A 15408-nucleotide genomic window follows, 5' to 3' on the forward strand; every position below is an offset into this window, starting at 1 on the left:
GCGCTATCCAGAAAGGATCAGGAAGCCGCCCCAAAGACTGAATCTATAAATGGACTATTTCAGTTAATGTGCATGTTAAAGTGTTACCTGTTATTTGAATGTTATGGTACTGTTAATCTAAAAGGGGAGGAATTGTAGTGTACGTACCTTTAAGAGAGAACTACTTTTACAGCTCCTGTATAATGTAGTACCGGCAGTGACCACACCTGTATATAAGCCTTGAGCAGGCATCTGTACTGTTAGTCTTTAGACTACCCTCATCCAGTAAACACCTGTTGATTGTTAATCTGCAGTCTCCGTCTATTTATTGAAGAACACCATACTTTAAGATTCACGGATTTAACACCGTCGCCGACCATTCCCAGCCTCAGCCTTCAATGACCGCAGCACTGGCCCTTCCCTTTAAGGGAGGGAAGGAGCCTGTGAATCCAGCAGCGCTGTACGGGACATTGCTCAGAGCTCTGCCGCTCCCGCCCCTCTCGCTCCCTTTAGCGCTCTAAGGGAAGTGGTAGTGCCTGATTTAGCGCTCCACTTCCCTCCTGGAGCGCTAAACCGGAAGTTCACATCCGATTCAATTGTGTAGCACTCGCCAATGCTTTTGCGCTCCCGCAAGAGTTATTGCCCCAAACGGGGCGCGACGCAATTTCTAGCCCAAAATCTGTGTCCTCTGGTTACAGACCCTCCTGCCACTGGTAACAGTTTCTCCCCATCTACCCCATACAAACCCCTCGTCATTTTGAACACCTCGTTCTAACTTGTTTATCCTCTACTTCCCAGCCAGAGTCTTACCAAATGAACAAGGGCAATTGTTGTATCCGTGTGTTAATGGAGACACGGAATGCAGGAGTTGGTTTAACAGGTGTTTACTGAACAAAGTCTGGAGGTGAACTAAAAGATACAAGACACTATACAGGCTTATATACCCGAGTGGTCACTACCGGTATTACAGTACACAGGGGCTCTTAAAGGTACATACACTACAGCAATGCTTCCAGGAATTGGTTCCTCTAATGGATGTATTAGGATTTGTAGATGGGGTTAGATGAAGAAGGGCGGGGTGGGGGGGGGTTCAAGTGGAGCATAAACACCGGCATAGATCTATTGGACTGATTGGCCTGTTTCTGTGCTGTAAATACTTTGTAATACTTTGTACATGCAGGCACATAATATAGCCTTAAACAGACTAGTTACTCATGATTGGAATTGCACAATGTTCGGATGTTGGGTGAGGAATGGGTTCGGTTGAGACAACAGCTCTTGGGGTTGCCAACCTACCGATACCCACTGTCCAGGCCTCTCACATTGGGAGTGGCCACGTGGGTGAGGTTGATGGCACTGCCCTGGTGCCTATAGAGCCATGCGCCAGCAAGGAGTCAACACCATCAGGAGAGAGTCGAAGAAAACTGGCGGAAAAAGGGAGGAAGAAGGATCGAAACAATCGATGTTTGGTACACCCCACATTCACAGTAAACATGATTAACACTGGAAGAACACAACAGGAGGAGACACTGACCTTCACACACAACAGCTTGTGTTGCAGGGATGATTTGATGCTGAACTCGTGCGTCTTCGATTCAGAGACCTGAAAGTAGGCAAAGATCCACTTTACTACACGAGAGAAAAACCATGGCGACTCTTTGCAAGACTCTGGGATTAGAGTCAGATGTAAGTCAGACCAGGTAGGGAGTAGCAGCTTCCCTTCCCTGAAGGACATTAGTTGAGTTTTTACAACAATCCGGCAGCTTTCATGGTCATTTTTTTTTCTGGTGCCAACCCATAATTATTGAATTCAATGCCACAATTTATCATAGTGAGATCTGAAGTCACAATGTCTAGGCTGCTAGTCTCGTAACAAAACCGCAACCATTGTAATCTCTGTTTTTTAGTGGTGCCTTTCTCCAGCTGAACGGTTATGTTGAGTAATTTTCATGTTTCCAGTCTGACCACTCTGATTTGGATTTTCCTGTTAGCAGTAACTTGGCGTTGGGTCGTTCACTAGTTTTACCAGGTTAAATAACGTGCATTGCCTTGAAGAACCAGCTTGTCCTCATCTAACTCCATTTACATTCCCTTCTAATACATCCATTAGAGGGTACCAATTCCTGGAACCATTGACTGGAATGTGTGAGCAAATTAAAATGCTCGAGACTGGAATTAGAATGATTTTGTTCAGGTTGTGTTGGGACAAATGGAAGCTGTCCTTACTGTCCCACTGAGAACATTGTGGTCAATACCCTTTTACCACACACTACCTCAGCAAGGTAAGACCTCCATCGTACATTGACGCAACATATGGTAGGGAGGGAGGATCTTATTTCTTTGGTTCCTTGAGACTTGAGCACAAAAATCTAGGCTGACACTCCCAGTGCAGTGCTGAGGGAGTGCTGCACTGTCGGAGGTGCCGTCTTTCAGATGAGACATTAAACCGAGGCCCCGTCTGCTTTCTCAGGTGGATGTAAAATATCCCATGGCACTATTTCGAAGAAGAGTAGGGGAGTTATTCCTGGTATCCTGGCCAATATTTATCTCTCAATCAACATTAATAGATTATCTGGTCATTATCACATTGTGGGAGCGTGCTGTGTGCAAATTGGCTGCCGCGTTTCCATTACAGCAGTGACCACACTTCAAAAAGTACTTCATTGAGTGTAAATGCTTTGGAACGTCCGGTGGTCGTGAAAGGTGCTATAGAAATGCAAGTCTTTCTTTGTGTATGTTTGTAAAAAGCTGGATGCTATGATGGGGGGTTCTAAGATCTGCCAAATAACCTTCTTCATCTTTATCTGAGGATGTTCTTGCCATGGAGGGAGTGCAGCGAAGATTCACCAGACCGATGGCAGGAATGACGTATGAGGAGAGATTGGGTCGATTGGGCTTATACTTGCTGGAGTTTAGAAGAATGAGAGAGGATCTCATTGAAACTTATAAAATTCTAACAGGACTAGATGCAGGAAGGAGGTTCCCGATGGCGGGGGTGTCCAGAACCAGGGGTGACAGTCTAAAGATAAGGGGTAAGCCATTTAGGACAGAGATGAGGAGGAATTTCTTCACCCAGAGAGTGGTGAACCTGTGGAATTCTCTACCACAGAAGGCAGTTGAGGACAATTCATTAAATATATTCAAGAAGGAGTTAGATATATTTCTTAAGGCTAAAGGGATCAAGGGATATGGGGAGAAAGCAGGGACAGGGTGTGGTAAACCACTGTTTGTATTCCTGTTTGTCCTGTTTGTATTCCACTGTGTACATGCCTGGACATGCCTCGGCTGACTCCTCCCACAGGTCCTAGTATAAAGGTGACTGCTCCCCAGCCCTTGGTATCCTGGACCGGTCGACCACTCGAGGCAGACCTCCATTCTGTTGTTAATAAAAGCCTTTAGTTACTCTTCTAACTCTCAGTCTTTTATGAGTAATTGATAGCGCATCACAGGGTACTGAGTTTGGATGATCAGCCATGATCTCATTAAATGGCGGAGCAGGCTCGAGGGGCTGAATAGCCTACTCCTGCTCCTAGTTTCTATGTTTCTATCAATGTTTTGATCTTGACTGCTGAGTAATTATGTGGCGAGAAGAGGGAGTTCCCTTTAACCATTGCTGACTGACTGCTATTGAGCCAGCAGTTAATGGCCTCTCCATTCAGTCGTTGTTGACCCCACCCATTTATCCACTAACAACCGAACCAGTTGGCCATTATTGACCAAGCCTTACGGGATCTTTGAGCTTGCCGTTGACCATAATTGGCCGTTTGGTGCCATTTGTTAAGAAGCATCAATTACAGGTAGAACCTACCAAAAATTCTTGCACTTCCGACATGTTTGTGAGCCAGCCTGTGTTGTCTTCCTTGTAGTAGAACATTGCTTTGATTCTGATCGTGCAGATCGCTGGAAAGTCACTGAGTTGCAATTGGAGAGATAAGGAAGTTGGCTCCAGCTTGATGTTCAGGCAGTGGCTCCCTGCATTCAAACGGCAATGTAGAAATAACTTTAAAAAAAAACGAGGGTCACTGCACAGAGAACTGGGAGAGATGAACTGCGTTAGAATAAAGAGTAGCTCAGCAATAGGAGGGATCAGACAGGGGAGAAATACAAGGCAGACTAAGATGGGTTCGGAGCGCATGTGCGTAAATGGACGGAGCGTGGCAAATAAGGTTGGTGACCTTCAGGCACACGTTACCACACGGCATTCTGATATAGTGGCAGTAACAGAGACCTGGCCCAAACAAAGGGAGGAATTGGGGCTTAATATCACAGAATCACAGAAACCCCACAGTGCAGATAGAGGCCATTTCGGCCCATCGAGCCTGCACCGACACATATCCCACCCGATCCCCGTAACCCCTACACCAACACATATCCCACCCGATCCCCGTAACCCCACGTATTTAATCCCCCTAACACTAAGGGTCAATTTATCATAGCCAATCATCCTAACCCGCACATCTTTGGACTGTGGGAGGAAACCGGAGCACCCGGAGGAAACCCACGCAAACACGGGGAGAATGTGCAAACTCCACACAGACAGACGGATTCGAACCCGGGTCCCTGGCGCTGTGAGGCAACAGTGCTAACCACTATGCCACCGTACTGCCCTGGCTACAATGTGTTCGGGAAAAAATAGGGAAGGAAAAAAAGGAGTGGAGGGTGGCAGTATTGATCAAAGATACTGTTACAGCCCTGGAAAGGGATGATGTGTTTGAGGGTTCAAAGCAGAATCTACTTGGGTAGAGTTAAGGAGAAGATGAGGAGCTGTTATGGTGCTGGGTGTATATTATAGGTCACAAAATAGTGGGAAGGAGTTAGAGGACAGTCAGCCTAATGTCGCTGGTGGGGAAACTTTTAGACAAAATTAATTTTCACCTGGAAAAACACGGGTTAATCAATGACAGCCAGCACGGATTTGTGAAAGGCAAATCGTGACTGACTTGATTGAGTTCTTGGATGAAGTAACGGAGAGGGTTGATGAGGGTAGTGCGGTTGATGTTGTGTATATGGACTTTCAAAAGGCGTTTGATCAAGTACCACATGTTAGCAAAATTGAAGCCCATGGGATTAAAGGGGCAGTGGCAGCTTGGATACAAAATTGTCTAAGAGACAGAAAGCAGAGAGTAGTGGTGACCGGTTGTTTTTCAGACTGGAGGGAAGTGTACAGTGCTGTTCCCCAGGGGTCGGTATTAGGACAACTGCTCTTTTTGATATATATTAATGACCTGGACTTGGGTATACAGGATATAATTTCAAAGTTTGCAGGTAACACAAAACTCGGAAAAGTAGTAAACAGTGAGGAGGATAGTAACGGACTTCAGGAGGCTAGAGACAGGCTGGTGAAATGGGCGGACACGTGGCGGATGAAATTTAACACAGAGACATGTGAAGTGATTCATTTTGGTAGGAAGAATGAGGAGAGGAAATATAAATTAAGTGGTACAATTTTAAAGGGGGTGCAGGAACAGCGAGACCTGTGGGTGTATGTACACAAGTCTTTGTAGGTGGCAGGTCAAGTTGATATGGCTGTTAAAAAAAGCACAGAGGCCTTGGCTTTATAAATAGAGGTATAGGGCTCGAATTTCCAAGCCCCGTGGAGGCGGGTTTGGAGGCGGGAGTGGTGGGAAAATTGCAGAATCAGGGGGCAGGAACCCATCCCGCCCCCAACCCGCCTCCGTGCCAATGTCCCAGGAGGCAGGTATCCAACCTGTGCTGGGAGCTGCCTCCCCGAGGCGGGAAAGGGATTAGTGCCAATTAATTGCCTGTTAACAGGCAGTTTTTTGCCTCATTCCTATTTTTAGCCCTGAAGTGTGGCTTCCTGACGGCTCTGAACCATGCCAAGTTAGCGAGGCGGACCGTTGGTCTGAAGGGGTTGGAGGGGTCGAGATGTCCGTTGTGCAGGTGAGTGATGGGTGCATGTGTGCAGAGGTAAGTGTGTGAGATAAGTGTAAAGTGTTTTAATAAGTTTTACTTACCTTTACTTTCTCCTGTAGGCTTCCTTCCTTCAGTTCTCGGGAGTCCCTCAGTTCACCGGCACAGAAAGCAGAATGGCCGCTGAACTGTCAAAAGCTGCAGCCTCTGCTTTCTGGTCTGGAGAGATCTCTAACTGAGTCTGAGTAGAAGGACTCAAGTTAGAAGACAGATTGTCAGTGTTTGACAGCTTCACAGAGCTATCAAATGCTGGTTTTTCATCTGTCAAAAGCTTTTGACAGATGAAATGTCGCTGATGTCACCAGTAACCAGGTGTCCCTTAATTGGCCTGCTGAGCCCGCTGGGTGGGCTTAACAAGGTCAATCAAGGGAAAATAGCGTGGGTTGGCCACAAGTCGATAGAGGCGGGACTACAACCCAAAAAGTGGGAGTCCCGCCTCCACCACGTCCCCATTGATAAATTCGGACAAAAGCAAGGACATTATGTTAAACCTTTATAAATCACTGGTTAGGCCTCAGCTGGAGGATTGTGTTCAATTCTGGGCACCTCACTTTAGGGAGGACGCCAGGGCCTTGGAAAGGCTGCAGAAGAGATTTACTAGCATGGTACCAGGCATGAAAGACTTCAGTTACGTGGAGAGACTGGAGAAGCTGGGACAATAGCAAAATACTGCGGATGCTGGAAATCTGAAATAACAACAGAAAATGCTGGAAACACTCAGCGGGTCAGGCAGCATCGAGGGAAAGAGTCCTCGACCCGAAACGTTAACTCTGTTTCTCTCTCCACAGATGCTGCCTGGCCTGCTGAGTGTTTCCAGCATTTTCTGCTGTTATTTCTGGAAAAGCTGGGAATGTTTTCCTTAGAGCAGAGAAGGTTTATAGGGTGATTTAATAGAGGCGTTCAAAATCATGAAGGGTTTTGATGAGAGAGTAAATAAGGAGAAGCTGTTTCCACTGGCAGGTCAAGGAGTGAGCAGGGGTGTGGGACTATCTGAAAAGCTTTCAAAGAGCTGGCATGGACACGGTGGGCCGAATGGTCTCCTTCTGTGCTGTAAGATTCTGTGGTTCTATGATTGAAAAACAACACAGTTCAGTGAGCACCTGAAAGAGAAAAGGTGAAATCAGGCACGTCATAAAGATAGCCTTTGGGCTTTTCACAGGCTTATTGGGATGACGCCCTTGGCCAAGCCTGCCAGACAGATTTTGTAACATGTGGTCTCCTCTATATTGGGGAGATCAAACGCAGATTGGGTGACCGCTTTGCGGAATACCTCCGTTCAGTCCGTAAGGGTGACCCCGAGCTTCCGGTCGCCTGTCACTTTAATTCGCCGCCCCATTCCCACTCAGACCTCACCGTCCTCGGCCTCTTGCATTGTTCCACGGAAGCTCAGCATAAGCTCGAGGAACAGCACCTCATCTTCCGATTAGGCACTTTACAGCCTTCTGGACTCAACATAGAGTTCAACAATTTCAGATCATAACCTCGGCCCCTATCATCATATATATATTTTTATCCACACTTTTTGTTTGTGCCTTTTGTTCTCCCCCACATGGCCGCTGTCTTTCATTCTGCCAGCGCAATTCACACTTCACCTAGAACCATCCTTTGTTTCTTAACCTGTCCCATTACCACCCCCTCTTGCCTTGAATATCTCTTAATGTCTCTTTACTTCTCCTGCCTTCCATCCTATCACAGACCTTCCCTTTTGTTCTTTCATCCCCTCCCCCATTTCCCAGCCCCTAAACTTGCTTTAAAATCTGTTCCACTTCCTGCTTTTTTCCAGTTCTGACGAAAGGTCATCGACCTGAAACGTTAACTCTGTATCTCTCTTCACAGATGCTGCCTGACCTGCTGAGTATCTCCAGCATTTTCTGTTTTTATTTCAGATTTCCAGCATCTGCAGTATTTTCTTTTTATATTAGGTTTTGTAACAGGTTGAAATCACTTATGTGACCCCCGCATTTAATAGCCCTGGCTCCGTGGTAGCGCGCTCACCTCTGAGTTTGAAGGTTGTCTTTCAATTCCCACTCCAGGGGCATAATCTAGGCTGACACCTCAGTGCAGTATTGAGGGAGTGCTGCACTGTCGGAGTGGCTGTCTTCCAGATGAGACCTCAGGATGTCCCAAAGCACTTTACAACTAATGAAGTGTAGTCACTGTTGTAATGTAGGAAACGCGGCAGCCAGATTTGCGCACAGCAAGCTCCCAATAAACAGCAATGTGATAATGACCAGATAATCTGTTTTTTAGTGATGTTGGTTGAGGGATAAATATAGGGCCAGGACACCGGGGATAACACCCCCCTGCTCTTCTTCGAAATAGTGCCTTGGGATCTTTTACATCCACCTGAGAGAGAGCAGACTGGGCCTCAGTTTAACATCTCATCCGAAAGACGACACCTCCGACAGTGCAGCGCTCCATCAGAAACATCAGTCGAGATTATGTGCTCAAGTCTCTGGAGTGGGGCTCGAACCCACAAACCTTCTGCCGCAGAGGAAACCGTAATGGGAATGAGCTTTGAGTGGAATATAAACTCTAAACTTCAGAAACAATTTGATGGATCCCAAAGGAAAAATGTAAACAGCCGCTGAGGAGAAGTGAGCTTCCTATACAATACTGCACTGCAAATAACAACAAGGATGGGTATGTGATTATGAGCATCAAGTTGAGGCACTTTATAGTCATTGAGCATTCCCTTTAGCCTCTCACGTACCTTTGAAAGGGCACTCGATTTTCTCGTGGTGCAGACTGTGACTTTTTGTGGATACCTGTGGCAAAAGGAATAGAGAGTTGGTCATTGTGGGAAAAACACTTAACTGGTGACATGAATCAGTCATTCATGAAAGAAAGACTTATGAAATAATACTGAGCAGCCTACGGGTGGCGCTGTCCAGGGAGAGTATAAATACTCGGGCACGAGCCCAGCTTGCGCAGGACATTCTTAACAGGAACTAGTGAAGGACGCAACTAGACCGCCATGTTGTAAAACAGTTGATTAAAGCTTCGTTTAACGCTTAGACCAAGTGCCTAGTAGTTTTCTTACGTCAACTGGTGAAGTGATTCCCATGGGGAAATGGCCAATTTTTCTCCGTTGCATGGACCCCCAGAGCAGGGCATCTAAGTTACATCAGAACGTTACAGGGGGTGGGTGCTACAGTCAAAACAACAACAACTTGCATGTTGTCTGTAGTGCCTTTATCGTAGAAAATAAGTCCCAAGGCTCTACACAGCGGCCAAGGAATAAAGTGATTGTCGAGCCAAAGAAGGAGACATTAGGACAGGTGACCAAAAGCTTCATCAGATAGCTGAGTTTTTAAGGAGGGTCTTAAAGGAGAAGAGGGAAGGTGGAGAGGTTTTGGGAGGGAATTTCAGTGTGGGTCCCAGGCAGCTGAAGGCACAGCCACCAATGGTGGGGTGAACGGGAGTGGGGATGCACACTAGGCCAGACTAAAAGCTACTGCACAGGTACAAAAAGTAATCAGAAAGGCTAATCGAATGTTGGGCTTTATTTCAGTGTGGCTGGAATATATAGGGCCCTGGTGAGACCACACCTGGAGTACTGTGTACAGTTTTGGTCTCCTTACCTAAGGAAGGATATACTTGCCATAAAGGGAGTGCAACGAAGGTTCACCAGACTGATTCCTTGGATGGGGGGATTGTCCTATGAGGAGAGATTAAGTAGACTAGGCCTATATTCTCTAGAGTTTAGAAGAATGAGAGGTGATCTCATTGAAACATACAAAATTCTTGCAGGATTTGACAGGGTAGATGCAGGGAGGATGTTTCCCCTGGCAGGGGAGTCTAGAACCAGGAGTCACAGTCTCAGAATAAGGGGTCGGCCATTTAGGACTGAGATGAGAAGAAATTTCTTCACTCAGAGGGTGGTGAATCTTTGGAATTCTCTACCCCAGAGCGCTGTGAAGGCTCAGTCATTGCGTATATTCAAGATAGAGGTCGATAAAGTTTTGGATATTAAGGGAATCAGGGGATATGAGGATAGTGCAGGAAAGTGGAGTTGAGGTAAATGATCAGCCATGATCTTATTGAATGACGGAACAGGCTCGAGGGGCCGAATAGCCTATTCCTGCTCCTATTTCTTATGTTCTTAAAGGGGAAGAAGTGAAGCTCCAGTTGTATACAGCCTTGGTCAGACCCCATCTGGAGTGCTGCGTTCAGTTTTGGGCAGTGAAGATTCACTCGAATGATACCAGGGCTTAAAGGGTTAAATGATGAGGACGGGTAGCAGAAACTTGGCTTGTATTCCCTTGCGCTTAGCCGGTTGAGGCGCGGTCTAATTTGTTTGAATTGATAAAACGATTCGATAGAGTAAATACAGAGAAGCTGCTGCCTCTGTTGGGGGAGTGCAGAACAATGGGGCACAATCTTAAAATTAGAGATAGGTCATTTAGGAATAAAATCAGGGAGCACTTTAGTGGAAATCTGGGATTCTCTCCCCCAAATGGCTGGGCATGCTGAGAGTCAATTGGAATTTTCAAGATTGAGATCAATAGAATTTCATTAGGTAAGGGTATCGTAGATGGACGAACATCCCTCATCAATTCTGGTGAGAAATTCAGTCGGCATAAATTGAAAACTAATTGGTACTAGATAGCACAAACAAATAACACTGCCTCACCCTGCTTTTGAAACATTGACTGTTTATTAAGGTGCCCCAATCATGCTTAATTCAACTATTTATATATCAATTATATTTTGCACTTGAGAAGGTGCAAAAAATATTGACAAGCGTGATACCAGAACTGAGAGTTTATAATTATCAAAAGAGACTGAGCAGGCTGGGGCTCTTTTCTCTAGAAAAGGCGAGACCAAAATTAGGGGTCATAAATATAAGACAATCACTAATAAATCCAGTAAGGAATTCAGAAGAAATGTCTTTACCCAGAGAGGGGTGAGAATGTGGAACTCGCTGCCACAGGGATTGGTTACATAAGAACATAAGAAACTGGATGGCGATCTCTGGAGAACGGGAAGTTAAGTTACACAGTTACATAAGAACATAAGAAATAGGAGCAGGAGTCGGCCATTCGGCCCCTTCGAGCCTGTTCCGCCATTCAATAAGATCATGGCTGATCTCCTACACTATCTCCACTTTCCTGCACTATCCCCATATCCCCTGATTCCCTTAATATCCAACAATCTATCGATCTCTGTCTTGAATATACTCAACGACTGAGCCTCCACAGCCCTCTGGGGTAGAGAATTCCAAAGATTCACCACCCTCTGAGTGAAGAAATTTCTCCTCATCTCAGTCCTAAATGGCCGACCCCTTATTCTGAGACTGTGACCCCTGGTTCTAGACTCCCCAGCCAGGGGAAACATCCTCCCTGCATCTACCCTGTCAAGCCCTGTAAAAATTTTGTATGTTTCAATGAGATCACCTCTCATTCTTCTAAACTCTAGAGAATATAGGCCTAGTCTACGCAATAGCTGAGGTGAATAGCAAAGATGCATTTGAGGGGAAGCGAGATAAGTCCATGAGGGAGAAAGGAATAGAAGGATATGCTGATGGGGTGAGATGAAGAGGGGTGGGAGGAGGCTCGAGTGGAGCATAAACACTGGCACGGACCAGTTGGGCCGAATGGCCTGTTTCTGTGCTGTACATTCCATATAAAAAGCAAAAAACTGAAGTGAACCTGGAACACTCACCCGGACACACAGACACGGAATCACCGGAACATTCTTAAAGATGACGCTGTTGGTTTTCCCAATCATGTCCCTGGGAGCCTGCGATTCAAACACAAAACACTTGCGTCACTCTGCCTGACGGGTTAGTGCGTTCGAAGCGGAAAGTTCTGGAAAACGTGCACCGCAGGTCGATGGGCGTCAGATTAAGAAAGAGCTCAGTTCTAACCCTGAACCGCAGCCCCCTGTCACTTCTCGTTCAGACGCCGACTGGCGTGCGGTCCACTTCCCTAACGTTCTGTTCTTATTTCTTACGTAAGGAAGGTGTTGGCGATTGGGAAATATTGGGTGGCTGCGTACTTACTGCGAGGTGCTGAGCCTCTTCGGTGCTGCAGTATCGGCCCTTCCAGATGCAGAGCGACACAAAATACTCGTGATTGGGATGGGAACTGGTGTAGGTCACGTTAAAGTCAGTGTTGTTCAGGATGCACTGGATGGCAATCTCTGGAGAATGGGAAGTTAAGTTACACAGTTACATAAGAACATAAGAAATAGGAGCAGGAGTCGGCCATTTGGCCCCTTGAGCCTGCTCCGCCATTCAATAAGATCATGGCTGATTTTCTACCTCATCTCCACTTTCCTGCCCGATCCCCATATCCCTTGATTCCCTTAATATCCAAAACCCTATCACTCTCTTGTCTTGAATATACTCAACGACTGAGCCTCCACAGCCCTCTGGGGTAGAGAATTCCAAAGATTCACCACCCTCTGAGTGAAGAAATTTTTCCTCATCTCAGTCCTAAATGGCCGACCCCTTATTCTGAGACCGAGACCCCTGGTTCTAGACTCCCCAGCCAGGGGAAACATCCTCCCTGCATCTACCCTGTCAAGCCCTGTAAGAATTTTGTATGTTTCAATGAGATCACCTCTCATTCTTCTAAACTCCAGAGAATATAGGCCTAGTCTACTCAATCTCTCCTCATAGGACAATCCCCCCATCCCAGGATCAGTCTGGTGAACCTTTGTTGCACTCCCTCTATGGCAAGTATATCCCTACATAGCAACAGTTTCAGGCAGGACATGACCTTCGGCCCATCTCACCCTCCTATCCACTGTATGACTACATGTCAAAAAGTACCTCAATGGCTGTAAAGCATAAGGGAATCAAGGGATATGGGGATCAGGCAGGAAAGTGGAGTTGAGGTCAAAGATCAGCCATGATCTTATTGAATGGCGGAGCAGGCTTGAGGGGCCTTATGGCCTACTCCGGCTCCTATTTCTTATGTTCTTATGAAAGGCGCTATATAAATACAAGTCTTTCTTTATTCCCTTGGTGCATTTCTGATAACCCTGAATCCCATTTGTTGGCACGCACCTGTCTAAATTCATCTTGAAACCTGTTAAGCTTTCTTGTTCCACCACCCGCGCTGCTAATTTTATATCTGACTGAGAATTGTTAGTTCCTCCCCCCCACCCGCAGTTTTCTCACTTTTGTCCCCCTCCCTCTCATGAGGCCGCTGGCTGCCCATCGGACACCTTGCCCAAGGGTCCAAGCTTCACGTGAGTTGAGGTAGCGGACCACGGCAGCTGCGCAACCGTTCGGGGAAGTGGGGGAGGGGCATCGGAGCCAAGTCCGAACCTGAGCTCCTCTGACACACCTGCTTTCCAGCTGCGGCCATGGGTAGTAATCGGGATCAGAGAAACTCCGACTGATTCTCCCCTCCCCACCGACAGGGGTTTGCGGAATTTAGAATTTGGAATTCTTACCAGCACCCTGACTGAGATCAGCGCTGTCTGGGGACTGAGCACTCCTGGTCTACATAAGAACATTATGAATAAGAGCAGGAGTAGGCCGAACGGCCCCTTGAGCCTGGTCGTGGCTGATCTTCTACCGCAACTCCACTGTCCCGCCTGATCTCCATGTCCCTTGGTTCCTTTCGAGTCCAAAAATCTATCGATCTCAGTCTTGAATATACTCAACGACCGAGCATTCACAGCCCTCTGGAGTAGAGAATTCTAAAGATTCACAACCCTCTGACTGAAGAAATTCCTCCTCATCTCAGTCCTAAAAGGCCGGCCCCTTATCCTGAGACTGTGACCCCTAGTTCTAGACTGTCCAACCAGGGGAAACAATCTCTCAGCATCTTCCCTGTCAATCCCTCTGATGTAAGAAAACTACTAGGCACTTGGTCTAAGCGTTAAACAAAGCTTTAATCAACTGTTTTACAACATGGAGGTCTAGTTGTGTCCTTCACTAGTTCCTGTTAAAGAATGTCCTGAGCAAACTGGGCCCATGCCCGAGTATTTATACTCTCCCTGGACAGTGCCACCAGCAGGCCGCCCAGTATTATTTCATAAGTCATTTCCACCTGAATGACAAGATTCATGTCACCCTCTACATGAGGGTTTATGTGACTCAGTTGCACTAAGTCATTAGGAAGGGATAATTAATAACTTTTTAATTGTACTTTTGTTTCTATTTTCTACCCTGCAATAGAACAGCCACAGAACCCTCATCCTCTGGTAGGAGGTCACGCTGGTTCAGCCTGCCTTGATTTCTAAGGATGCAAACCCAGAAGTAGGCCTCAAACAAAGATCCGGCAAGAATACGGACGCACTGTCATCGCCATCTGGTAATTGGGTGCAGTATTTTATTCAAATCGTTTTTTGTATTTTATACCGAGTAACCTGGTATTTACAGCACAGAAACAGGCCATTCGGCCCAACTGGTCTATGTCGGCATTGATGCTCCACACGAGCCTCCTCCCACCCCTCTTCATCTAACCCTATCAGCATAACCTTCCATTCCCAACTCCCTCATGTGCTTATGTAGCTTCTCCTTAAATGCCTCTGTTGCTATTCGCCTCAACTATTCCTCGTGGTAGCGAGATCCACATTCTAACCGATCTCTGGACAAAGAAGTTACTCCTGAATTACCTGCTGGATTTATTAGTGACTGTTTTATATTTACGACATCTAGTTTGGTCTCCCCCACAAGTGGAAACATTGGGCAGGATTTTCATTGGGCTGTGGAGGCGGGATTGAAGGCATGTGGGGGGGTTTAAATCCCGAAATCGGGGGGAGCACGAACCCATCCCGCCCCCAACCCACCTCCATGCCAGTTTCAAAGGAGGCGGGTACCCGCCCCGCACTGGGACCCGCCTCCCCGAGGCAGGAAGGGGATTAGTGCCAATTAACTGCCTGTTAACAGGCAGTTTTTAGCCTAATCTCTATTTTTATTGCTGAAGTGTGGGATTCCCGACGGCTCCAAACCGCGGCAAGTTTGCGAGGTGGACCGTCGGGCTGAAGGGCTTGGAGGGGTTGAGATGTCCGGTGTTCAGGTGAGTGATGGGTACATGAGTGCAGAGGTAAGTGTGTTTGGTGTGTGTAAAGTGTTTAAAGAAGTTTTACTTACCTTTACAGCCTTCCTTCCTTCAGGTCTCGGGAGTCCCTCATCTCACCGGCACAGAAAGCAGAATGACCGCGAGCTGTCAAAAGTTGCAGCATTCAGCTTTCTGTTCTGGAGAGATCTCTAAATCAGCCGGAGAGGAAGGAATTAACCTGGAGTACAGACTGTCAGTGTTTGACAGCTTCAAACAGCTGTCAAACGCTGATATTTCATCTGTCAAAAGCTCTTGACAGATGAAATTTCAATCTGTGACGTCACCTGTTGCCGGGTGGCCCTTAATTGGCCTGCTGAGCCCGCTGGGCGGGCTCAACAAGGTCAATCAAGTGAAAATCGCGTGGGTTGGCCACAACTCGATGGAGGCGGGACCACAACCCCGAAAGTTGTAGTCCCGCCTCCTACACGCCTCCAGAATGAAAATCCTGCCCATTATCTCTACGTCTTCCCTA

The 15408-nt window shown here is 46.8% G+C and overlaps 1 protein-coding gene across 1 annotated transcript in view; it reads right to left on the minus strand.

Moving 5' to 3' along the window:
• Positions 1–15408, minus strand: part of LOC147105040 (uncharacterized) — an 80708-nt gene that overhangs the window by 47163 nt on the left and 18137 nt on the right. Inside the window, exons 7-12 of the mRNA XM_086011077.1 lie at positions 11918–12057; positions 11578–11655; positions 8624–8678; positions 7759–7761; positions 3788–3951; positions 1514–1582 (exon numbers count right to left, since the gene is read on the minus strand). Of these exons, the coding sequence (XP_085867203.1) occupies positions 1514–1582; positions 3788–3951; positions 7759–7761; positions 8624–8678; positions 11578–11655; positions 11918–12057 (509 nt within the window). The remainder of the gene's footprint in view (positions 1–1513; positions 1583–3787; positions 3952–7758; positions 7762–8623; positions 8679–11577; positions 11656–11917; positions 12058–15408) is intronic.

The sequence above is a fragment of the Somniosus microcephalus genome, chromosome 18 (assembly GCF_052327205.1).
Source record: "Somniosus microcephalus isolate GS21.2 chromosome 18, FLI_Smic_1.0, whole genome shotgun sequence".
Classification (NCBI taxonomy): Eukaryota; Metazoa; Chordata; class Chondrichthyes; order Squaliformes; family Somniosidae; genus Somniosus; species Somniosus microcephalus.